The sequence below is a fragment of the Mugil cephalus genome, chromosome 4 (assembly GCF_022458985.1).
Source record: "Mugil cephalus isolate CIBA_MC_2020 chromosome 4, CIBA_Mcephalus_1.1, whole genome shotgun sequence".
Taxonomy (NCBI): domain Eukaryota; kingdom Metazoa; phylum Chordata; class Actinopteri; order Mugiliformes; family Mugilidae; genus Mugil; species Mugil cephalus.
Window position 1 is genome coordinate 8241143 of NC_061773.1, and position 24782 is coordinate 8265924.

A 24782-nucleotide genomic window follows, 5' to 3' on the forward strand; every position below is an offset into this window, starting at 1 on the left:
AAATATGACACTTTAAGATGGGCTGGAACACCATACTTTTTTTTTTTTTCTTCTCAGAGCGTAGGTGGAGAAAACTTTTTAGTGCAAAAGCTAGCCAACTCCCTCCCCCCTCTGCCTCTTGGTTTCTCCCTCTGTCTTCACATGAAAGTGATAGATCTGGGGCTTTATGACCTCTTTATAGACACAAAGACTGCATTGAGATCTGGGGAGAATGAGAGAGAGAGACACACAGAGAGAGAGAGAGAGAGAGAGAGAGAGAGAGAGAGAGAGACCAGTCCTCCACTCATCACAACACCCTTTCTTCAGCGCTGCACTTCCTCTGCTTATAACCCCCCTCAATTCTAGTCTATCCCTTTTTTTTTTTTATAACTTTCTCCCTCCCGAAATTGTGGTTTTCTTCCTACCGTTCCACTCCTCCCTCTGGTATTACACCAATATACACCAGCCAATCACATTGCTGGACCTTGCTAACCGCACTGGCGACGGACCAATAAAAACGCAGTTAAAAAAAAGCCCAATTTCTCCCACCTCACTTGGCTGATTTAGGATATGTGGACCCTTCAACAACTCATCTACACCGACACACACACACACACACACACACACACACACACACACACACACACACACACACACACACAGCAGTGGTGGGAGCTAATTCCACTCATACGACAGTTACTGACATCAATGAGCAACTGCTGCCTGATTGTTACCATATGGTTCTACTAACTGTTTGTGTGTGTGTGTGTGTGTGTGTGTGTCTTCAGTATTCCTCAAGGAACAACATTTCGACACAGCTACACTGGCATAACAATGTGAAAACGGGAGGGATGGGAATCCCCCCTATCCCCCTATTTCTGCTAAGGCTGCAATCTGTGTTTCAAAACAATGTCGTCACGTAGTAACAGAATCTACAGTGAGAAATAAATCAGCGTCTCACTATTGGAGCTCCGGTTCAAAGCGAGAGTTCACTATTTAAGCACTGAGAGTTCATTTGTGACACTTACAATGGGTGAGCATGCAGTGCATTTGTCAAAGGCCAGGCTGGCAGGCAGGACGTTGTCGAACCGAGAAAGGAAGCCTCGTATCTGTGGAAGAAAGTGAAAACATTTCATCAGTTAAAACGGGCACACGTCACCTGTAAGTACTACACACTTGATTAAGGTGAAAACAAACAACGACACACACAAAAAGTTGACAAAAACACAAAGAAACGTGGAAATGAAATGAAAATTTACCAACAGTTTGACTTTCTTAGCCATCAATGTTTTAAAGTTAAGCAAAGAGCGCCCTCTGGTGGTTGGGAAGCAATAACTTTTTTTTTTTAATGATTTTACTCAAACATTTTCACCACCATCTCCCACTGCAGAAAGCCTTCACACCAAATTACAGCCAATTACCTTCGCCTCACACACACGAACACACATACACCGACTCCTCATCAGTGGCACACGTTGAAATACCACTCAGCACCAATATATTCCATTCATTGCTTCCCTCCCCCTCCTCCTCCCACATGCTCTTTTTTCTTTTTTTTAATGAAAGAATCGGACAATTATGTTTTCTGGTGACGCACACAGAGCATAAAATTACTTCCTGACTAAAATTATCGGGTGGTGAAACTGACAAATACATCAAACGTTTGTGACCGATTACTGTAGATGTACACCAAGTGAGCAAGGTGGAAATTCAAAGCTTTTGTGACCCACCAATTTCACTCCTTTTTTGTGTGCACCAGGCAGGGTCATAACTGTGTCATAACCTGAACCATCAACTTTACACGTACATCTCTAATTGGGTACTACAATAATGCAGAGCAATTGGCACAGTGCTTCGAGAAAAAGAAAAAAAAAAAAACAACTGAAGAACTCATTTAATTTTGTAAATGTCTTCTTCATTCAATTCTCGTTGTGTATTTATTCTCCTCCCCACAAAAAATTATACAAAATGAAATGGCATATTCAAGAACACGCACGGAGTTGAATGAAAGGGGGATGGCAGCGCACACATTAATGTGAGGAGAGAGCTGACTGAAAAAAAAAAAAAAAAAAACATGTCTGCTGACTGAACTAACAAATGAGAGGATGAGTCAGACCAATGGGTGAGCGTGGGCAAGTGAGATGGATTTGAACAGACAAGCAGCTCTACATAAAGCTGCTCAGCCTTCATAGAAAACACGTTCTGAGAAATGTGTCGATCTGAAGCAGTGCGAATCGCAAAAGCTGCAAATTAGAAGGTTTATTTAGTAAATACTTTACTTATCTTGACTGCAGAATGTGTCATAAATGCCTACTGAATCTTAAAGCTGCACCCTTGCTTGCTGCCAGATTAGAACAGTTAATATTTTGGTGGTATTCTCATTTGGTAATACTACACCCTCATGTTTTAAATCTGTTACACAGTGATGCAAATCCAATCTCAAGACTGTGTTCAAAATTTTTTTTAAAAAACTCTCGATATATTCCCGATCAGCCCTAGGTCCCAGTGTGCTCATCTTCATTTTAGTGCGACGATTCAATTGTATTTTTGTTTTGTACCATGAACACAACTCAACACATGATCAAGCACTTAATCAGTCATTTAATTTGGTATAATCACAACTTCACAGAGTTTTGTTTTTAATAAAATCCCACTTCTGCAGAATGAAGGCAACTGGACGTTTCGCCACTCACCCGAGTAGCTTCTTCAGCTCTGAGAGAATGTGGTGAAACGTCTTCAAGAAATTCTACAGGTCCAGTTGCTTTTATTCAGCGCCTTTTGAATTATTTTCACTGATGACGAGCATTTCAAGCTTTGACAAAAGTATGCGATATTATACGAGTGTCTGTTGGCCTTGGAAGTCACAACAGTCCTCCCACACCATACTCTTCACATCGTTTATCTGTAATGTTATAGATATAAGTGGTTTGGCCGGGCTCATAAGGCCTTACTTGAAACCTAAACGTTTCTGTTGATCCTTACTGCTAATTATTTGGCTTGTGCACCTAAAAAAAAAAAAAAAAACTCAGATTGTAGGACCCACAATTAACCGTGGCAACCATCGCTAACATACACGTGAAAAGGACACAAACAAAGACGTTGTAGTTTTTGTTGATCACCACAAGCTGTCACTGTGGCACCACTGCAGTGGGCTGACTGCTAAAGGAACAGGCATTCCAGCCCCAGTTCTCAGGACCCACACTCCTCATTGCCTCTGCATATCATTTCCTTTGCATTTCTCTCCCCTGCTGGTCACCATTATCTCAGCCTCACTCTGTACATAAGCAGCCACATAAGACACCACGACTGCACTACATTTTTATATGAAAAATATCACAAGCCACCGGCATGAATTCAGATCCACAGGGTGATGAGTGCTGATGATGATGATGCCAATGAAAGTACGGAGACACAGGTGTCCGTTAGCCAAAGCACTTGTGGAAATTTAAGGTTGTCGTATTCAGCAGTATTTTCAGTGTGGTGCCTCAAGATCTTTGACGACAGAAAACATTTTGCAGCAGCCACTATATTTGGTTTATGCATCAAATTCCCACTGATGTGCAGCTCAATCTTTTCTGCCTTCACTGCTGTGTTCTTTGACCAGTGGTATAGAACTGATTTTGCTCGAATGAATTCGATCAAACGTTTGGAGAGCCACACAGATTTATCCTTGGAAACCATTAACAGGGGAAGTGAATATCATTGTTCTGCTGAAAAACAGCACAAGGTGTTGACTTGGCCAAATTCACTAGGTTCAAAACTGATCAAGCATCTGTGGAGACATACATAATATTGGGAAGGTGGTCATAATGTTATGCCTAATCAGTGTATCTACAGACAATGTGGAGAATCTTTCTTCCTCATCTCAGCTAATTGGATTCTTACTGATTCTTACTCCTCATTAGGAACCTTGTATCATGTTTGATCCTCCCATTTAAAGACATGAAGCAACCTTTACAATGATGTACGCGGACACCTTTGAGCATTGAACGCCACTAAAAATAACATTTCGTTACGTACGCTCAAATGAAGGTGAACAAGTTAAATCACGGCAAATAATAAATTATAAATTAAATAAAAACACAAAGACACTGCTCCTTTTAATTGTCTGTCTTATGTATTTGATTACCGCTGTCCTCTTGCCTGTCCATCTGCACTCAGCGCAACGTAGCTTGATCAAAAGGCAACCTTTCAGCCTCCTTCACCAATCTACTTCAAAGACTAGTTTGCACTTGTTGGCCTGTATACGTCATTTAAAATATATGTTACGATGATAAAAATGGTAGGAAGCAGCTGTGTTTTCTGCACCATCCCTCTGGGACATTTTCACCACCCGTCAGTAACGCTGACCCTTTACCTGAGGAAAGTGGCAATTAAAATTACACATCGTCCTTTTTTACCTTGACTCAAGGAATCATGAGTTTGTTTATGTCGTTTCTAATTGTGACTGTCAGTTAACCTTCCACTGCATTCTTAAGCGTAAAACATTTCTGAGAGAGTTTGTGTCTCTGACCTGATGTGGAACAAGACCCAGAGAAGTGGGAGGTTCATTCATTCTGTCATCACTGCTGCTGGCCACTGCGTAGCCTCTGTAGATGGGGGGGAAAAGAGGGAGATGTTACATACTTACATGCACCTTTTCCCATTTGCCTTTTTGTAAATGAACCACAACAACTTTGAATTATTTTGAAACTTACATTTTAGGCGAACTTATTATTAACTAAGAGATCCAGTTTGCCTGAATATGAAAACGTTTTAGATTTTACATGAAATTGGAAAACGACTCCTTGCCAGCAGATGTTTCCAAGTTTAAAAGATTTTTACTTTCTGTGGATATTAATGATGAAAATATTACATTTTACACAGAGTCGATGTTGGTTGTGCAAAGTAAGAAATGTCTGTGATACTGCTGCAACATTAATCTCTATGCAGACATTTTCTAAACCCCATGATTGTTACTTAGTAAGAAGCAAAAGCTGAAGAATGAATAGAGAGCTAGAGAAAATAAAAAAAACTTCTACAATATAAAGTGTAAAAGAAGGACAAAGAGAGGGTCGATTCAGCGGAGGCAGACCTCAGTGTGAAAGGAAGCAGCTACACAACCACAGAGGTACAAAGGACACATGAAAACTCTTCCTCCCTCCTTTGCTCCCTAAGCTTTTTATCCAGGGCAGAGTGAGAACGGCTCGGTACTGGCTTATAATGTTTCAAAACATTCAGAGCCAAAATATCTGTCTTATCGGTCCCTAGCAAGCAGCCACTTCGGCATGATTTTCACTGCAAGAGGTTTCCTTTCCACAATGGCACATTTGTGCACATGACTACACACTTAAAAGGCATGAAAACATCATCATCTGCGCTTAGGAAAACACACACACACACACACACTTGAAGGTGGGGGAATATTGAGCGAATCCAGATTGCAAATCTTTGTGTTCACACTTTGAAGCATAGAAATGCTGTGCAGCATACCAAATAACTGATACTGTCTGCAGCACAGTTAGACCTCAGCTCCATCTAAAAGGCAGCGCCTCCCTTAGTTTTAAGTCTGGAGTGAGATTGAGTGAAACTCTGATGGGAGCACTTCATACAGCTGGCGGTGGAGGATTACTCACTAAGGTGGATGTGCCTATAACCTGCAAGATGCGCAAGTCGAGTGGACTCGCTGCACCGCACAGGTAAACAAACGGCCATCAGGAAGCATCCACGGGACGGATGAGAGATGGGAGCATCACAGAATATTCACACATGAAATCATTACTCAACATAAACATCAGGGGAGTTTTCATGTGTTTTTTCATAACATTAAAATCAATATAATCATTTCATGCGAATCATATTTAAATAAAGTCAGTCAGGAAATCATTCTGCCTTGTAAGTCCAGCACAGTTTCACTATATCATTAAGCTTCACCAGCTCCAACCACAATCTGACACCAACTTACACCTGAACCCGTCGCTTGTAAGATGTCAAATTTAGGCAAGTTTACGTGTTCCTTCCTCTCTCTGCTGTCAGTCAGCTGTCATTTCACTTCCATGTAGCGGTGTGACCCACATAGACCCCACGTCCAGCTTCAATCACCACAGCCAGGTCAGAAGCTTCGCTCTCACCCAAATGACACATCCTCACGATTGTTTCCTCACAACTAACACTAATCAGTGTCTGCTTCACATCCGGAGCTCCTTATTTTCAGGGCCACTTTCATTAGGAATAGTCTTCCACTCAATTTCTCCCGCATTATTATTAATAATTATTATTTTATTTATAAAGCACCTTCAATCAAAGTGCTCTATAGACAGTTAAAACAAATAATCACAGACATAAAACATAGACTTAAACAACGAACACAGAAATAAAACAGTTTATACACTTAAACACAATTATCAAAAGTGTCACTTGTTTTAAATAGTTTTCAATTTATTTTTATTAGTTATTTATTATTGTTAATGTATTTCCTGTATTCTCAGGTCCTTACATGTCTGTGCCCAAGACTCCACTTTATGAATGCGGGTCCAAACCAGTCCTACCAGTGTTACTGATAAGTGGACGACCCACATTGTGCCGTGCTTACCCTTCACTGTGCTGCAGAATGGACACCATCATCTCCACAGCCAGGGCTCCGGCAATCATGGCAAGGCCCGGTCGGCTGACTGTACACTGCTGATCCAGGGTCCGATCCCTGGTGGACTATTTACGAGAGAATACAACAATGGATAAAAGGTTATCTCCCATCAGATGGGTTTGACACGACAGAAAATGTTTTCATTTTGATGATACTCCAAGATGTACAATCTATTTGACAAAGACAGACTAAGAAGGCTTTCATTAATGCTAAAGCACTTTCAGAAATGGGACCCTTAAAGCAGCTCTGTCATTGACCAGCAACCTCTCGCTCAGTGCCAGCGGAGGCTCCAGTCCACCTGCGACCCTCTCTAAAAGGATAAGAGGCCATAGCTAATGGATGGATGGACCATTAGTGTCCGGATGTTAAACTATGGACAACATAAACTGGATCAAGAAGCCAGTGGAAGGAAAGGTGAATCTGAAATCCGTACAGATGTGTCATGAGCGGTGTTACAAACATCTGAAGTGTAACCATTACAGCACAATGAATGAAAACCTGGTACAAATTTACTTTGTATAAACTTTGCATAACTTTGTATACATTCATTCAAACTCATGTCTACACTGACATTTTAGTACGAGCAGCCTGTGCCTCTAATTTATCTCTTAGCATTATCATAATATCTGACAACGAGCTGGGCACTTTGTGTTCACAGGAGAATTTAATGGAGCAACTTTCCAACAATCCAGCTGTGGCCTTTAGTAGCTGGTGAATGGCGTTGCTACATAAATCAAATCAAAAGGTTGCGAGGCACAAAAAGACCAAAAAAAAAAAAAAAGAAAGCATGTCAGGAGACACAGGCACAATGGAGAGAGGTGTGATTTATGGACATCTCACTTCTTTTTCATGAATAAACATAGGCTTTTGAATATGACACATGTCCACACATGTGAAAATGTTACCTTAAACAAAGAATTTAAAAATTAAATCGGAACCATTAAAACTTGAAATTTAAACGAGCATAAGTAGATGTTTATGATGATTTGGGAGCGACAGAAAAACCTTTAAACGTCGACATTTTGTTGGCAGCTGTTCATGGTAACTCATCATGCAGTATTCAGCGTCTCTGATAGATGTTCAGTACCCAGTCTGATGCGAAGCACGTTTATGCTTGTGTGTGTTTGTAAAAGCTGCCTGCTGAGAGCGACATTTCCAAGAGTCACCACTTCGGCAGTCAGCTGATCAAGTGACAATTTAAAAATCTAAAATGAATGCAAAAGAACCCTGACACAGTATAATAGTTTTTTGTGTCAACACTATGGATAAACAGATGCCATGGATCTTTTGCTAAATACACTGCAAATATGATAGAAACGTTTTAGTACTGTAACAAATGAGTGCATGCAACATTTATGAGTTTTTTTAAAAAAAAAAAAAAAATCACATATTTCATCAGACTTCATCGTACCAAATAAAACAGAAGATAAGACAATATATTGCAAGATTTCTTTATGCAATAATCAGCCTTTGTCACACTTTTGGTGATCACCCTACATCGTACGCCTGCTATCTGTGTTTTACTCACATCTCCTGGCGCCACAACATCATTGCAGAAGTAGCAGCCCAGCTTGTGCCCTGGGATGTTGGAGAACAGGGAAGATCCTGTGACGGAGGGCGCAGGGCCGGCAGGCGTGGAGGGTGAAGAGGAAGCAGAGGAACAGGACGGTGAGGACTCTGCCTCCGTGGCAACGCTCTGACTGACGGCAGGATTCTTCAGGCCGTGGCGCATCACAACAAATGTGTCGAAGCCAAGAGCAGCATTCACCACGAGCTGACAAATGAAAGATAACAATTATTGAATAATGGTAACAAAGCAGCAGTGATAAAAGATTTGGCTGTTAACATTTTCCACTTCTACTGAAGACACACACACACACACACACACCACATTTCAGACAAATCTAATTAACTAAATGGCTTGTTTGACGTAAACAATAATATCACAATGAGTTGAACCATTCGTGCAAGCAATGGCACAAAAAATTAATGGGCACTTACAATGTTAAAAGCATTGAAACGACTGGAAATACATTGTGATAGCAATTAGCAGTGAAGGCTGAAAACAGCCCTGCAGCCCAAATGGACAAATAACATCTACGAGGAAAACCTAATCAGCAACCCCCCAAAAAAACACTTTACTGCACATGGCAATATATGAGGGCATTACAGGTTCCTGACAAAATAGCCAATAAATCTAATGCTGCCTGGATGCTAATAAAATAAAATAAAAGAATAGTAAACAGAAAATTTGGACTAGAAGAGAAGAAAAAGATCTTTGGAGTTTCAGGTTCTAGCTTAAAATATGTGCGAAAAAAACACTATACCGAACTATACCTCCTTCAGTCTTGGTATTAACACGGTTCCGGGGTGATCCAATCATAAGTGGCCAGCAGCTTAAAATAAGGTGTAATAAAAGTGTGAACACCACATCTGTGACCACTTTCAAGTGTTGTCTGTTCATGTTTAAGGAGAGGCTTTGGCCTGTCATTGTAGCAGCTTACTCATGTCATAATAAATCCAAATAATAATTAACAAATTAAATAATGAATATTAGAACATTTTGCATAATTCTGTGATTTTACACTGGCAGGTGGTTCATTAGCGATGTGTTCATGTTGATCTAAGTCAAGTAGACATGAGGCGTTCACTATATTTCCTCAGTAATGGCCAATATTTCTAGGCAGCCTCTTCATCTTCATTACTGTAATGTCCTAAAAACTGTTCTTCCATTTCAGCCTAAGCTAGCCATTTATGGTCTCCTCTCCTAAGTTTCGTCAAAAACGCAAATAAGCGCACGTCTATATCGCCATTCCAGCCGACCAAGAAGTGTATGTGTGTTATGTCATTACTGCGTGTTAGCTTAGCAATATCAACTGTAGTAAAGTTCTCTAACCTGCTACCTAGGTAGAATCAGATATGTTGCCTTCAAGAGGTTTGCTGGTCTGGCCAAAAATGGCAGAAGTGAATGGTGAATTGTAATTTAACCATATTCCTAAAGGCCTCATCCTTTTGCCTTTGCATTTCCTACATTAAACTCATTTGCTCGCTAAACTGTATCAGTGCCTTCTGTAAACCAACAACTGCCTAACAAAAAACTCAAGATGCTTGAACACCTCGTATTTTGTGAACACAACTTCACATGTCAAAACCACTAAGTTTGACCTTAAGGCATCATTAGTCACATTACACGCCATGTTGTCATTGCCTTGACGATGGGCTTACGTGAAGTTAGACTGCTGAGCTTCTGCAAGGAGGGGTGGGTTTATTTGGCCAGTACCAACAGTCTTTCTCAATTAGTGACGCCACCTTTAAATATTACTCTACCACAGCCATTCAATAAACTAAATACTAAAATGAAAAAAGTTTTGGTCAATCATTAAAGTGCAGGGAAACTGACACAAATATTAGCGCCATAAAGGTAAGCAATAGCTGGCCTTCGATGTTTTATAGTGTTGTAAATTTGAGTGCCACTTGTAAATTGTACAGCTGTTGTAGCACATCTGAAACACAACCATGTCAACATTCCTGAGCGTGGCCATATTTAGCTACATATTCCATCTATCTATATATCATCACATTAGCATAACCACTTTTCCCAAGGCATCATCTGGTTAGAGTATCAGAATGAAAATATGTTCACAGCCTGTCAGACCTTTCGTTGGACTGTCACGGAAAACATTAACACTCACAGCTTGTGTCAACAGAGTGGATGGCTGCAGTCAGGGAATCATAAACGTGGCATTTGACTGACTGAGTGTAACAACTACAAGGGTTGTTTTTGTCCTGTTTTCATTACTTTTTTTAAATTAGCATTTTGCTATTATGAATGTGGGCTCTGATTTTGCACCATACACAGAAAAAAAAAAATCTGATGATAGTGTGATGCCTCCAAAAAGCTGCATCATTGCAGAAAAGACTTTGGAGCCAGAGTCTGACCATACAGTCCGGGGGTGGAGTCACAAAGAGCCATCCCCTCATAGACTCACTCATGTTTTCGTTTAATTAATACTACGCTCTGATCAACCTCCAAGGAAGTAGGAAAGTTACAAGTTACAAGGAAATGTTGGATTATACACTGTACTTAATTTTAAAACTTTAAAGTTTGTTTTTACAACTCTCACAGCCCCATGGAACCACTTTACAGAGCGGTTGGCATGACAACTGGTGGTCGCCATTATTTCACATCCTCTTTCTATAGCATCAAATTGCCAACTAAAATGATCCAAATATCCAAATTTGTGATGTCACTTCAAAATGCTTCAACATTATATTAACTACCTAAAATAGCTGAAATTATCCTTGTTTTTTTTTTTTTTGGTTTATAAAAAAAATCATGCCAAAGAATCGTGATCTCAATTCTAAGCAAAAAAATTGTGATTCACATTTTTTCCAGAATCGTGCAGCCCTACTGTGGAGGTGAAATGGCTGTTTGGCTGTGGTATGTTGTGTATGGTGACTTTGTGTATTGATTGCTGTGTATTGGGTGCGTGCTGTTCACGCCATGAGCTGTGCATTGTGTTTTTATTGTTGTCACGTTACAGTTTCGATCTTTAGTATCTGATTTAGTGAGATTTTGAACACTGACATTTGGTGGTGCTATTGATATGATAATAATTGTCGTCTGATTGGCATTGTTTGTGTGATGGCATTATTCAGCTGCAATCTTGTCGTCAGGTGCAATTTTCAGGTCACTTTTGTTTGTTGTTAGGTGCTGTGGTCCCCTCTCTCACTCGCTACTGTATTTTTTTGTGAGGGGATTGATTATGGTATTTCTGTATTTCATTATAAGAGTTTCCTGCATTGCCCCATCAGAATTTCCAAACCAAAATCGCCACTGATTCAGATCAAGAACATAGAATTCATTGTTGCAAAGTATTACTTTTTAATGTGTGACGTCATCAATTAGTCGACGTCAACTGGACTTTCACCAAATTAGTTGTCTTTAAAAAATCCAATCGTTCAACCCCTTACAAAGATGTTTTCAGTTAGAAGTGTGAAACTATTACCCATGAAACAACATTAGCACTCATTTGTGGTTATGTTTCCAGCTAGCTGGTGAGTAACAATTTAATATTTTTCTCTGTTTCAGTCTTTCTCAGCTCCCAAAGAAATATCTTCTGTATGTGCCGGGTGTTTGACAGTGGATTTATCAGAACATTTGTATGAAACAGTTGTCTGCTATGGCAAGAAACAGGGTTAATCAGAGCAGTGACAACGTGTGTGAGAAAGCAAAGATCTAAAAGCAGCTCCGGCAGAATAATAATTTTCAGTGCATACTTCATTGCAGGTGTCCACTTTCACAATGCATGTCATTATGCCATTCATTCATTCTTTCTTTCTATGCAAAATATTATAAGTGGCGCTTTAATAGAACCCCACCTGCGGCCCAACCAGTTCATTGTACATGCTGTACCCCTCCTTCCTACCTTCCTCTTGCTGGCAGCAATCACTGTAGGCAGCCAGCGGCTCTCCCTCGTATCCATCAATAAAAAGACCACATCATGCTCTGAAATGAGCCTCTCCAACTGCTCAACATCCTTCTGGGCTTGGGAAAGAGTAGCCTGAGAGAAATTGACAGGGTGGCCAGGCATCGGGATGCTCATATTGTAACCCTCTGCGTTCTGCAAGAGGAAAGAAAAGAGGAGGAAGAGAGGGACCATGTCAAACAAACCAATACATTTTAACAGTTTTATGTTTCCTGTTTTAGAAAATGCATGAGTTCACATTTTAATTGAACCACTTCATCATTTTTTTTGTGTGTGTTTTTGCATGTGAATTTGAATTTGAAAAGAGGCAGAGAAAGAATAAGGACAGGAAGTAGCATTAGAGGCTGAGTACCCCATTGAATATAAAATTGCAAAATCTATTCAAAACCAGTCTTTTCAACAATTACAGATTTGCCAGAATTTTTCAAAAATCTCAAATTAAAATGTTTGGCATCAAACACAGAGGAACATTTTTTTTAGTTGACTCATTGACTCACAGTGCATCTGTCATTTCAGGACATTTACATCTTCATCACATAATATAACATTCTTTATTTTATATTTATTTTTATTCTAGTATATATCATATATGACATACACTTGCCAGTTCATGAGGTACACTAGTGACAATGAAAACATTCTTATTTTTCTTTCTTAATTTTAGCTTCACAAAGGTCATGGTATTCAGGATTTGTTTAAATAACTGAGAGTTGAACTTTTCATTATGGAGGTTGCGATTTGTAGTACTATTGAATTATATCAAGGACACATGTTTCTACTGTTTTAACTGCATCCTCTAAAATGATCATACAGTTGAATTACCAGTTTTCTGACACTGTTTCAAAAATAAATTGAACATTGCAGCAATCATAAAGCACATCTGTGCTTTTTCTCAGTGGCCACGAACTATTTTTTCTATTATTTTATGCATTTTTCTGGATTTTTTGCTCTGCTTGCTGCTGACTGACAGACATATTGGGAACAAAATATAGACGTGTAGATTTGTCTGTCCTCTATAAATCAACTCCACAAAAACAAAGTCCTAAATCTTTATTTTTTATATTGCCAAAAAGTCCTTCCAAACACAGCAGGGTAAAATGAAAAGCGGCGCCTCTGGGGCTTCAATGACTTGATGCATTTCACTGTCCACTCCCAAACTTGAATTACTGTGTTTGTCTCCAGGGACTGGGTACTCCATGAGGCAAATGGAAATGTCAAGATTGATTTCATAATCAAGAGAAGGAGAGAAAAGGGTAAAGATGAGGTGTGAGATTTTAACAAGAAATGCCATTTTTACTGAATGCATCTTGGCCTTCAAGAGTGGGAGCTGCTAATCAAATCTTGAATTTACATTTCACTTGGATGTAAGTGTTGCTAGGCAGTTGGGGGTGGGGGGTGGGGGGTTCAAGCTGCTGAGCTGCTAATCACAGTTCAGTTCCTACTTTGTGCATTCATAGCAGAAAGCAGAGAAATATGAAAACAACAAGAACAGAAGAAATTCCATAAAAGGTAAACAGCATTTCATGACCATCTGAGCTCTGGATGTTGACAAAACTTAACCAGTACTACAAACTACTCTGTAAATGCCAGATGATACTATTTGTCCACAGTCAAAATATGAAATCCGCCTCTGACATTTTCAACACTGTGACCTTGTCTGAACCGCATCCTCTCAGTTTGATTAATGCATTTCTTTGCTCCCCAGCTCTCTGTGCTCACAGTTCTTTCAATCTTTCACAGTGGCACCTGATGCCCCTGTGTTTGTAGTACATGTAGGGAATGTGGAAGAGAAGCAGGCGCACATCCACACAGAGAGAAATGGGTGTATGGATGTTTAGGGGGAAGACAAACAAACTCTTTAGACAAGTCATGACAGTGCAGAGTCTTCCGAGTGCAACCTCTCTGTATGTTATCCCCAAGTGAATAAGAGGGAAAGAAAAAATTAGAAAGGCAAGAGGGGAAGACTTATAAATCAAGTCCATGACAGGAAAGTTGTGTGTGTGTGTGTGTGTGTGTGTGTGTGTGTGTGTTTTAATGACGACACCACAGGTCTTGTCGCCTGTAACACCGTTAACCAGGCCTGTTCTCATTTTAGGAACACCCTATTAAGAGGTGTCGTGATCGCAAGCCTTGCAAGGTCAATACCTTCGAAATGAGGATTAGATCCTTCAGACAGAGAGCGAATCAGACTGTTAGATGAGACAGATGAGGAGACGGGTGAGCTGGGGACTGTGAGACGGCCTGCTGCTAGTTTAATCGAAGCTCACAAGCTGAAAAGAAGCTGAGGGGCTGCAAAGATTTCACCGCACCAGCTGGGATGTGTCCTCCTATCACAGGACTCTTGTTATGCATATTGGCAAGAATATCGGATATATGACAAAAGAAATGAATGTTCACTTGACCGCAGGTAACGGTTCATCACAAAACTTTAACAACTTCACAAATAACATCTTAGTCCTCATGTATCATTGGGGACATTTTCGTCCATTTGAGCAAATTTTTCCTCTGCGTCTGGCTCATTGTGGCTGTGTCAGTGCATGTGGCACACACAAAGTCTCTATCTACACAATGTTTGAAATTTAAAAAATCAATAAATAATCTAGTCAACAGAACGCTGTGAAAAATATTTACTACCCAAAATGTCCATGACCAAAAAACTGGTAAAAAAAAATAACTAAAAATATTTTTTTCTCTGCATAAATCTTTTATTCCATTTCAGCACTTTACAAAGATACCAAAAAATCTTTGGTAATCATTTTGAGGATTTTAACGCTTTAAATGCTAGTTTTGTTACTTAAACTACCCGTTCGGGAAAAAAATGATGTTCCATAAATCTAATGTTGGGAAGCTGGGACATTTTTATCAAATCAGTCTTAGATTATCTAAAATATTGATGTGACTGCATTCTTAGTTTACAAGCATTGCAAGACGATGTACAATGATCACACTATGAATAAGCTCCTGAGAAATAAATATCTGCAGATGGAGTGTTATTATTTGACTCACCACACCGGGAAAGATTTTGGTGAGTCGGTCAACAGCCGCCATGGCTTTGGACTTGCCTCCTCCAAGACAGTCCTCAAACTCATAGAGTGGCTGTCGCACTGGATTAGAATAGGAGATCTTTGCATTGTCGACAAAGGTGATGCGTCTCACCCCCCATCCCTGCAGAACAAAGGCGAAACACAATGAATCTTCTTTCAACCGCATTATTTGGAGACACTTAACAGCTGTTTAACGGCATGAACAATGTGAGCTGCACTTTGGAAGCGGCTCCAGTGACAGTGAGTGGGATGTTAGTGCTCCCGTGTGCATTTCAAAATTAATACTTGCACCTATTCAACTTTACCTCGGATACGACGGATGCAAGTGATACAAGGGTATTATTATAGTTCCAGTTTTTCGTTAATGTCACTCTCTTGTAATACATAGTCTGGTCAATACTATCAATTACACCAAGGCCTTTTTTTATTCAGTGACTGACAGACTGTTTGAGAAAGTGTGCTATGCACAAGTAAATCACAGCTAAAATAGAGAAGCAGAGATGTGAATTCAAATGGACATTATACCTGCAGGCAACACTGGAGCGCTCATTTGTTTAGTTTGGCAATTAGCTCTGTATCACAATCAAAGAAAAACACTAACTAATTTGTTCTACTCATTCAAAATAATAATCATTCTAGGGTAGTTACACTCAAAAGAATCTAACTTTTTTGTTTAAATTTTTAATTAATGACTTCATAAGTAGCAGGTCATGGTATCTGGAAAATATTTAAAATTTAAAAGGCTACCAGATGAAAATCAACCTTTTCTCAAGTTAATAATTTGAAGACATCTAAAGTCACTGCCTCTGACAAGGTTGCTGCAGCCTCCTAACAAGCACCAGCTTGGTCAGGGGTTTTACGTAGATAGATGTGGTCTGTATGTGCTCCAAATACTAAAGTTCGCAACACACGCAAAGCAAGACATGGACACATTTACAGTAAACAGTTAATTTCACGGTATGCTTTCAGACAGTGAAAAGTGGAGCTCAAGGGAGGTTCAGCAACAATGAGCGAGGTGGAGACAAGACTGAAATAAATCCTTGGTAGATTAAAAGCAGATCTGTTTGGGTGAAGGTTATCTGCGCTGCCTGGTATAAAAAGGTGCAGACTATATAGAGCAGAAAACAGTTATCAGTGAAATTGACCTTGGATGGTTTTTTTTTGTTTGTTTGTTTTTTTTTTACAGCTGTGGTGCACTGACAGTCAAGTGAGTTACTATGCTGTTCTCTGACATCCCTTCAATCCTAGCCTCAGCCAGGAGAGGGTACCGCTCCTCTGGAAGACCCTCTGCCTAGTTCCCGTGGCCAAGAGGTTGTCTCCATCTGGCCTTGGTGATTACCGTCCAGTGGACCTTGCATCCCGTGTGGTGAAGGTTCTGGAGAGGTTGTGTTGACCCACAGGTGAGATCATCCTTATCTTCACATTCTTTGATTTCTCCATTGGCTTCAACATCAACAGCCTTGGTCGATGGGTGGAAAGGGGGTGGTCAATGGGTTGTTGCCTGTCTGGTGTGGTGGTGAGTGGGTGTGGGAGCCCTACAGGGCACTGGACTTTCTCCATTCCTGTTCACATTATACACCACTGACTTTCAGCTCAACACAGAGTTATGTCACTTACAGAAATTTTCCGATGACTCTGCAGTTATAGGGTGAGTGAATGGTGGATGAGAGGAGCAGTATAAAGAGCTGGTGGACAGATTTGTTGGGTGGGCTGGAAGGAATCACCTCCTGCTTAACATGGACAAGACCAAAGAGATGGCGACTGACTGCAGGAGGAAGGGTTGCAACTGAGCATCCTTGGTGAGGATGGGAGGTGGTGGTGGAGTACAAAAACCTGGGAGTGACCATCGACAACAGATTGAAGTGGAGGACCTACAGCTGTGTACAAGAAGGGCTGTAGCAGACTGTGTGTAGTAAGATGCTGGAGATCTGTTACCACCTGTGACCAGCTCCCTTTTCTCTGCTCTGGTCTGCTGGGGGAGCAGCATTGCAGCCAGTGATGTCAACAGACTGAATAACCTAATCAGGAAGGCTGTCTCTGTCATTGGCTGCAAACAGGAAACTTGGTGGTGGTAGAGAGGAGGACAATAAACCAACTGTTATCAGTCATGGATAACCCCGACCACGCTCTCCACTACACAACAGACAGACAACGGAGCACTTTCTCCAAGAGACTCTGACAACTTCGTTGTCTCAAGGAACGCTACAGGAAATCTTTCCTGTTCAGCCATGAGATTGTACAACTCCTCATACGATCTATGTGTGACAGATGACACTGGGCTGGACTTAATGTTAATGCACATTTTGCACATGGTTGTTTGGTTCATTAATTCATTTTATTATTCTTGTAAATATTGTGTATACAGATTTTTTGGTTTGCTATTTCATTTTTGTGGCTTGTTTTAGTCTGTAAGGTATGCTGAGTTCCTGCACAGTGAAATTATTATAAAGTATCTGTCTATCTGTCTGTCTCTGGGGTTAGGGTAACGATAACCCTAACCCCAGAGACAGACAGATAACCCTAACCCTATCCATCAAGAATTCTATCCAAACTGCACACTACCAGGAACTGGCAGGCGGAGTATTGTGAGAGTGCTGGTGGCAGGCTGGAAAAGTTACATATTACAATTAAATCTAGACACTCTACTGGTAGGATTTTGACATAGTGTCATTCGCAGTTAACTGCATAGTTCAAGCCTGCTCGCTTGGTAGTAGATGTTGGGAGACTTTTGTACAGAACAGAGTATTCTTGTTGGATAACAATATCCTTGTGTAAAAAAACATCAATCTTGTGTAACAGTTTCAGCAACTGCAAGAGCAAAGCACTGACCCTTCTGACTGTGGAGGCATAGAACTGCTGTCTGCAGTCAAATAAGATACTGTTTGAGCCCCAGCAAATGTAGTGACAGAACATAGACGTAAAAACAGATGTTCTATACCAAGGTGGTTATCTCAATATGGCACATTTAAACTTTCACAATGTTAACTTCCAGCAACTTTCATCTCTCTGTCAATCAGTCCATTTGTTTTTTCATCCTCACCATGAGAGTCCTGGCCACATTGCAGCCCAGCGTCCCAGCGCCCAGGAGGAGACACTTTGTGTTGACCACTTTGTCCAAGTCCAAGGAGGGAACCAGCCTCCATCTCATCAGCTTCAGGTTCAGGTCCACTGAGGACTCTGCAAGCCTGGGGGCAAACCATCGACATCATATGAAGACCTCAGCGGTCGTTTGATGAGATGCACAGCTGGAATGTGTGTGTGTGTGTGTGTGTGTGTAGCTCATGATTATCACACAAATAAGTGCAATTAATAAATGCAGTTGTCTTTTTTGACTGTGTGATTCTCACAGACAGATACGTGTTTATTTTTTAACAAATCTGAATGGCTGCATTTTTCTGGCAGCGTAATTTCACCATACATAAAATTCAGTACCTAGAGACAGCCAATCCTCCAGTAAGATATGATATTTCTGGTTTTATTCAGGTGAATGAGACAGTTATACCTTGTCATGAGCCTTGTTACGTTCACACATACACTTCAACACATCTGAATGATGTATGTTACCTTTTAGGGTCCATGCACTCACTGAGGTTGACCATCCTGGGTCCCATGGCCCCTTTTGGGTTCTTCTCCCAACCTACACTCTTTGGGCACACTATAAAAGGAAGACAGATTTACAGTTCAAAAAGACAATAAAAATCACCTGACTGCTTGCGTGGGGTTTTAACTGAACCACTTCCATATGAGTTTTTTATATAAATTTGTCCTGGGGAAAAAAATAGTGGAAGAAGAGATAATCCCAACAACAAATCATTATCTCAGTGATAAACTTATCTTCCAAGATTACCAGTAAATATTGTAAACTTCTTCAACCTCGTGCTCTCTGAATAAATCAAAAACCAGCACTTTTATTTAATTTACATTCAAATCATATTAAACTGTCTTAGTATAGTAGTTCTGGCTTGTCCCGTCACAGACAGTGGTGCAGGAATGTTCAGCGGATAACAGATTCATTTGCGGCACTCCCACACAGTTGTGATGTTACACTGGACGCCGCAGCTGCCTTCCTCGTTTACTCTTTTGGCAGCTAGATGCACACATCCTGCAGCGCAGTCAATGGGAAACTTCGGTTTAACGCATTTTAATAAATCACTCTGTTATGGGATACATTTATCTTTCCCTTTTCATGGAGATGGAGGCTTATCAAAGCCTAGTGTATCTGAAAAGTTGGGCCTCTGTGAATTTGTCAAAACAATACCAACTGTGTCCATGCAAAACCAAACTCAATAGCTGAATCAATTTGCGTTGCATTAATACGTCCCGTGCGAGTTAACTGGAAGCCACGACGAAGCTGACGAGCTAGATTGAGGTAAACAAAGATATCCCATCTGAACTCGACAGAAACCGTCACAGATCACAGCCCCTTTCCCAGCCTGCTATTACCATTTAAATTACTTTCATTCCTTATTCAGCAGGTGAAGGAATAATAGAGACAATTTGTGGGATTAGTGCGGCTTGAAGAGGAAGAAGATAGACTGCGGGCTCATATCAGTCACAATAAACACGCAAGTTCACACAAGGTCAGAGACACGCACAAGGTCACACACGTATGCATTAACATACAGAGGGAAGCCAGGACACACGTTCATGTTTCACAACACACATAAGAGAAAAGCTTCACCTGAGTTGTGTGGGAGTTCAGGTAGTTTGACCTGGAAGATGACACTGTGGTGAATGGAGCGGCTTCCCTGCAGAGTTCTGTCCCTGAAACACAGCACCTCCACTGTGTCCAGCTTAGAGCCCCTGACACGCACAAACACACAAATAAAAGACAGACAATTAGAAAAACACATCAAGCGCAGGCGCACAGGAGGTTAGAAGTGTGAAGGTGAAATAAAAACCCTTGCCCAACAGTCACAGGAAAATTAAAGTGTAACAACTCATCTCCCTCTGACTTAAGAAACAGCTCACACATGACCAACACATTTCACCTAATTTGGTGCTGAACCGCCAGTTTACACAATCAGACTCCAGTGAAACGAGTGAATAAGGGAGACATCGCGGCTGCACTGTAATTCTATCTTTACCCATCCAAGTCAGTGTCAACAGTTTATGTTTCACACTGAGAGAAAGCGTGGTGAAGCACAAGACTGATGAGGTTTGTGTTAGATAAAAAAAAAAAAAAAAAACGAAAGACAGAGCGTGACGTTGAACTATTCGCCGCTGATAAGCCCCTGGCATCGCAGGACGTTATTGCTAAACTCAACTGGGAGTTCCTTCTTTATGCAATAAAAATCTTTTTGAAATAACCGAACAAGTGCCAGAGAAAATAAGCACTGAAGGGAGAATGGTGACCTAAAATAACCGTTTCAGCTAATGGAGCTATAATTACAGGCGGGGGTAATTTTACTGACATTCTCCGGTGATGAAACACAGTGATAGGCTGCAACAGTGTTTTACTCACTTCTGTGACATTACTGAGATCAATGTGCAGAGATTAGCTAATAAAAGCTGATTATCATGTCTAGTGTTATGCTCTGTTAATATTTGCATTACAATACAACACTGATTTAAATTCATATGGAAACAATGTTTAACATTTATTCTTGTGCTTTTTTTCTGCATGTATCATTTTTATTTCATCACTGTGTACACAACTTTAGTTTGGGACAAATGAAACGAAGGAGGACAGGCAACAGTGTCTGAAACACAGTAAAGCAGAAATTAAGTTTTACTATAAAAAGATTTTACTTTGACAGATACTTATTTTTTGGTCACTTCACTAACACCTGACACAACAAAACCCAGGTATTCTCCCCCTTCTTTTCTTCACTTTAACTTTTCAGCAGTAACAAGAACCTGCAAATTCCGTGTTCACTGTGAATGCACCATTAGCGGAGAGTAAACAAGATATTTAGGAAGCTGTACCAGACACCACCACCCCATAGCAATGACAATCCTTGATGGCAGCAGCCATCCCCAGCAGGATGCAGCCTGACACAGACACACACACACACAAAACTGTTTAGAAACATAAACATGAAGAACAGCACAAGGTGTTGACCTGGCCTCCAAATTCACTAGATCCCAAACTGACTAAGTATCTTTGGTATATTCCACAGAGGCCCCTCCCCTCAACCCATAGGACCTACTAACCACCAAAACCAAAAACCACTAACAACATTCTGTTGCCAGACACAAAGGACACCCTCGGAATGCCCATGTCCACTCTCTTCTCAAAACAACTGTTGTGGAGGTACAAGGGACACCTACACAATATAGGGAAGGTGGTCATAATGTTATGCCTGATCGGTTTCCCGTGCAGTATGTCTTTACTTTTTCTTTACTTTAGTTATGTTAAACTGCCATACAACCACCTTTACACAACTAAAAATAGTACAAATGAAAACATGTGAAAATTTCACCCAATGAATGATGTGATGAAATAGCACATAACCAGATATCAGACATAATCAGAGTAGATTAGAAAATCTGGAGACCTACAGGTTATTCCTGCCAGAAGAAAGGTAAAGTTAGAGATCTCTACCAGCTTTGCTTTAGAGGGTAAAACAAAATAGTATAAATAAAATACATTGTATCAAGTGAAACTAAAAACTAAACAGTATATTGTTTTAAAACCATGTGCTCAATTTACAACTGATGCCAGCTACACAATTCAAAGACATTGGGAGATACAGCATCCAAACTGTTTAAGGGGGAGGTCAGGGTGGTAGAAGTTCCCAGGGCATGTTAACTGTGCTACTAAATGAGACTTCTAGCAATTCCTGCAAAATCTCAAAACCAACTGACCTAAAATCGCATCTGTAGCACCTGGCGTCTAGGCTTCCCATCCTTATACAAATATTTGAATAAGCTCAGGGAAGAATTCTTGATTAAATGATTAAATACATGGCACAGCGCACACCAACTCCCCACCAGTGTGGTGAAATAGTTCTTCTGTAAATATTCTAGTAGAATATATATTTGTATATGTATTTATCCAGGGTAAAAGGAGAGATAAATGTACACCGCCACTACTTCAACTTGAGTCTGTTATCTTTAGCAATTTATGAGCCGTAACCTCACAATTTATAACGTTTGTAATCTGTTACTCACTAAACAAGACGCCCAGTGATGTGTTTAATTCATGTCTCGCCTTGATGCCAAGACCAAAACCATTAAGCAGTGGGAGTAATTGATAAATCTCTCCAACTATTGCACTTCCAAGTCTGTCCCTGCTCTTTGAAACAATAAATACACACAGAGGCAGACTTTCTCTTTTTGATAACACTGGCCAAAGTAAGAATTTAAAAAGTGAAACTCCACAGTACGCAATAAAGCTTTCAAAACTAGGTTAATAAAAAACTTAATTTATATTCAGAGGGTTCAAGACGCTGCAGATACACTGCATACCATAAGATAACGTATAGTGTCCACAGACAGCAGCTGGTGTGTGTGTGTCACAGATGGGTCAGGCATAGGTTAACAAAAAAATGTCTTCACTACACTCTGCTGTGATAAAGAAAAGCAGCCAAGAAGTTCTTTATCGGATATAAAAGCTTCAGTTTAGATTTTCTGATCACTCAAAGCTATTTAAACAATGCCATTGTTTTTTGCTGGTTGGTACAGAACCTATAAGTCAAGTCTTTGTGTCCTGATACTTCAGGATCAGGAAATTAGCCCATTTCCTGTCTTTCAATTTGTGCCAACATAAAACACTCTGTTTGAGGTGAAAAACATTCGGAATAAAATTCATCACACCGCAAAACAGTTTCACAATGAGGACATATAGCGCAAGCATTTTACACACGGAAACAGGGTTTACCACTGGTTAGCTATGAGGGCCAGTAGATTCCTCAGGGGCCAGCCCGGATGTTGGGACAGAGTACACGGATCATAGACGCCCACAGTCACCTACAAAAACCAAACAAGGTCTGTTTACATTACATATGCTGTTGTGCAATACAGTAGACTCTAATAGACGAGCCATTAAAACTACAGCAAAAAGTCTTCAGCTTATCTACATGAACTGAATGGAAATATGCAGTATTTCAATCTATGACAGTAGAACATTCAAAGAAAACCCACTACCTTCTTATTAGCAGAGAAAAATGTCTCCCAGTCTGCAAGTGGAGCCATCTGAACTGAGTCATCTGTGTATTTCAACAGGAAGTAAGGAACTGCAGTGGTCTCCATTTTGATACACATGCCATCATAAGCCTCCTGCAGGGCTGCCATCTGAAACAGGAGGAAATTAGTTAGAAATACTATACAGAATGTCAATAATACAGAAAACTCTGCTGTATCTACATGATTGTGATCACAAAAAAAGAATTTAATTCACAATCAAACAAGCAACATGTCTTCAGATAAAAACAGTCTTATGTAAATCTCACTAGTGAGGTATACCCTAGTGAGGTTTGTTGTTAGGACAACAAACGCATACTCGGCTTAAAGTCTATACCAGATTCAGTGGCAGATGCCTCAAAGTGTATTACATAGACAGCAACTGCCTCAAGGTCTTAATAAAGAAGTGAGCAAGGTTTACATGAAAGTAAAAATAAAAGTTCAATTTTAGGCCGACATGTGTAATTGAAAGCAGTTGAAGCAAGCTCACAGAATTCAGATAGTGTACTGAACACCAACACTAGAACTAGAAGAGGAGGACAACTCTGAATATGCTGACCCCGTTAACTGACCTGTTTAGCTGAGAAAACTTGTTCCAGGACAGACGGCTGCTGGACAATTTTTATCCCCTCTGGGAAACAAAGTGCAGGGAAGCAGAACCAGTAGTAGAAATGGTACTTCTTCAAATCCTGGAAAAATACAAAAGGGGCCAAAGTGACAAAAAGGGAAACTACAAAGACGTTCACACATAAAGAAGAAATAATAGATTTATTGGACGTTATTTGCACTCACTGCAAATGTCAGCAGGACGAATCTGCAGAGGATAGATGGATCCTTCAACGCAGCCCCGGACTGTATAGCATCCCATATCTGCAAAACAAAAGGAGGTGAAAAGCTTTTACAGTCACTCTGCTGCAGGTGTTTGTACTAAGCTCCCTTTGGATGCCTTTTACCTCCTTGGCTTCCTTCTCCAGCAGAGCCTTCTTATCAATGGTCTTAAAGGCATCAAGTGTGTTGGTGTTATACAGCGTTCCGACAGCCGGGCAGCAGCGAGCTGGGGTTGGACCATCACTAACAGCAAAAAACAAAACAAAATTATACCTTCGGATTACACTGTATGTTTTAGGCAGAAAATAGCCTGCTACAATTTGTATAAATGAACGCAGCGTAAAGGTTCACGCTTCTCCTCATTTGGAAGTAAATAAACAAACTCTGTGTTAAATGGAAACTATGGAAGTACCAACGAAGGGCAACAATATTTTGGTCCTGAAGCTAATTTACTTTATTGCAATATCAGGTCATTAGCTTTAGGGAGTTTACCACAGTTAGCGCCACAGCTGTGTACATCCCACACAGTGCCAACACCAAAGAGGCTCTGAGTATTCTCTAAAAAGCACTCATCTGGACGCAGTTATCATAGTTGCAGGGGACTTTAATCAGGCCAACATGAAAACTGTCCTCCCCCATTTCCATCAATGTGTGGAGTTTCCAATCAGAGGGGAGAACACATTAGACCTCTAC

The 24782-nt window shown here is 40.4% G+C and overlaps 1 protein-coding gene across 1 annotated transcript in view; it reads right to left on the minus strand.

The window, feature by feature from the left end:
* atg7 (ATG7 autophagy related 7 homolog (S. cerevisiae)) overlaps window positions 1-24782 on the minus strand; it is a 60151-nt gene that overhangs the window by 31825 nt on the left and 3544 nt on the right. The window contains exons 4-17 of the mRNA XM_047583768.1: window positions 24215-24332; window positions 24054-24131; window positions 23834-23950; window positions 23226-23372; window positions 22960-23048; window positions 19816-19937; window positions 18699-18789; window positions 18175-18319; window positions 15097-15255; window positions 12031-12225; window positions 8130-8375; window positions 6551-6666; window positions 4493-4568; window positions 1008-1088 (exon numbers count right to left, since the gene is read on the minus strand). Coding sequence (XP_047439724.1) covers window positions 1008-1088; window positions 4493-4568; window positions 6551-6666; window positions 8130-8375; window positions 12031-12225; window positions 15097-15255; window positions 18175-18319; window positions 18699-18789; window positions 19816-19937; window positions 22960-23048; window positions 23226-23372; window positions 23834-23950; window positions 24054-24131; window positions 24215-24332 — 1780 coding nt within the window. The remainder of the gene's footprint in view (window positions 1-1007; window positions 1089-4492; window positions 4569-6550; window positions 6667-8129; window positions 8376-12030; window positions 12226-15096; window positions 15256-18174; window positions 18320-18698; window positions 18790-19815; window positions 19938-22959; window positions 23049-23225; window positions 23373-23833; window positions 23951-24053; window positions 24132-24214; window positions 24333-24782) is intronic.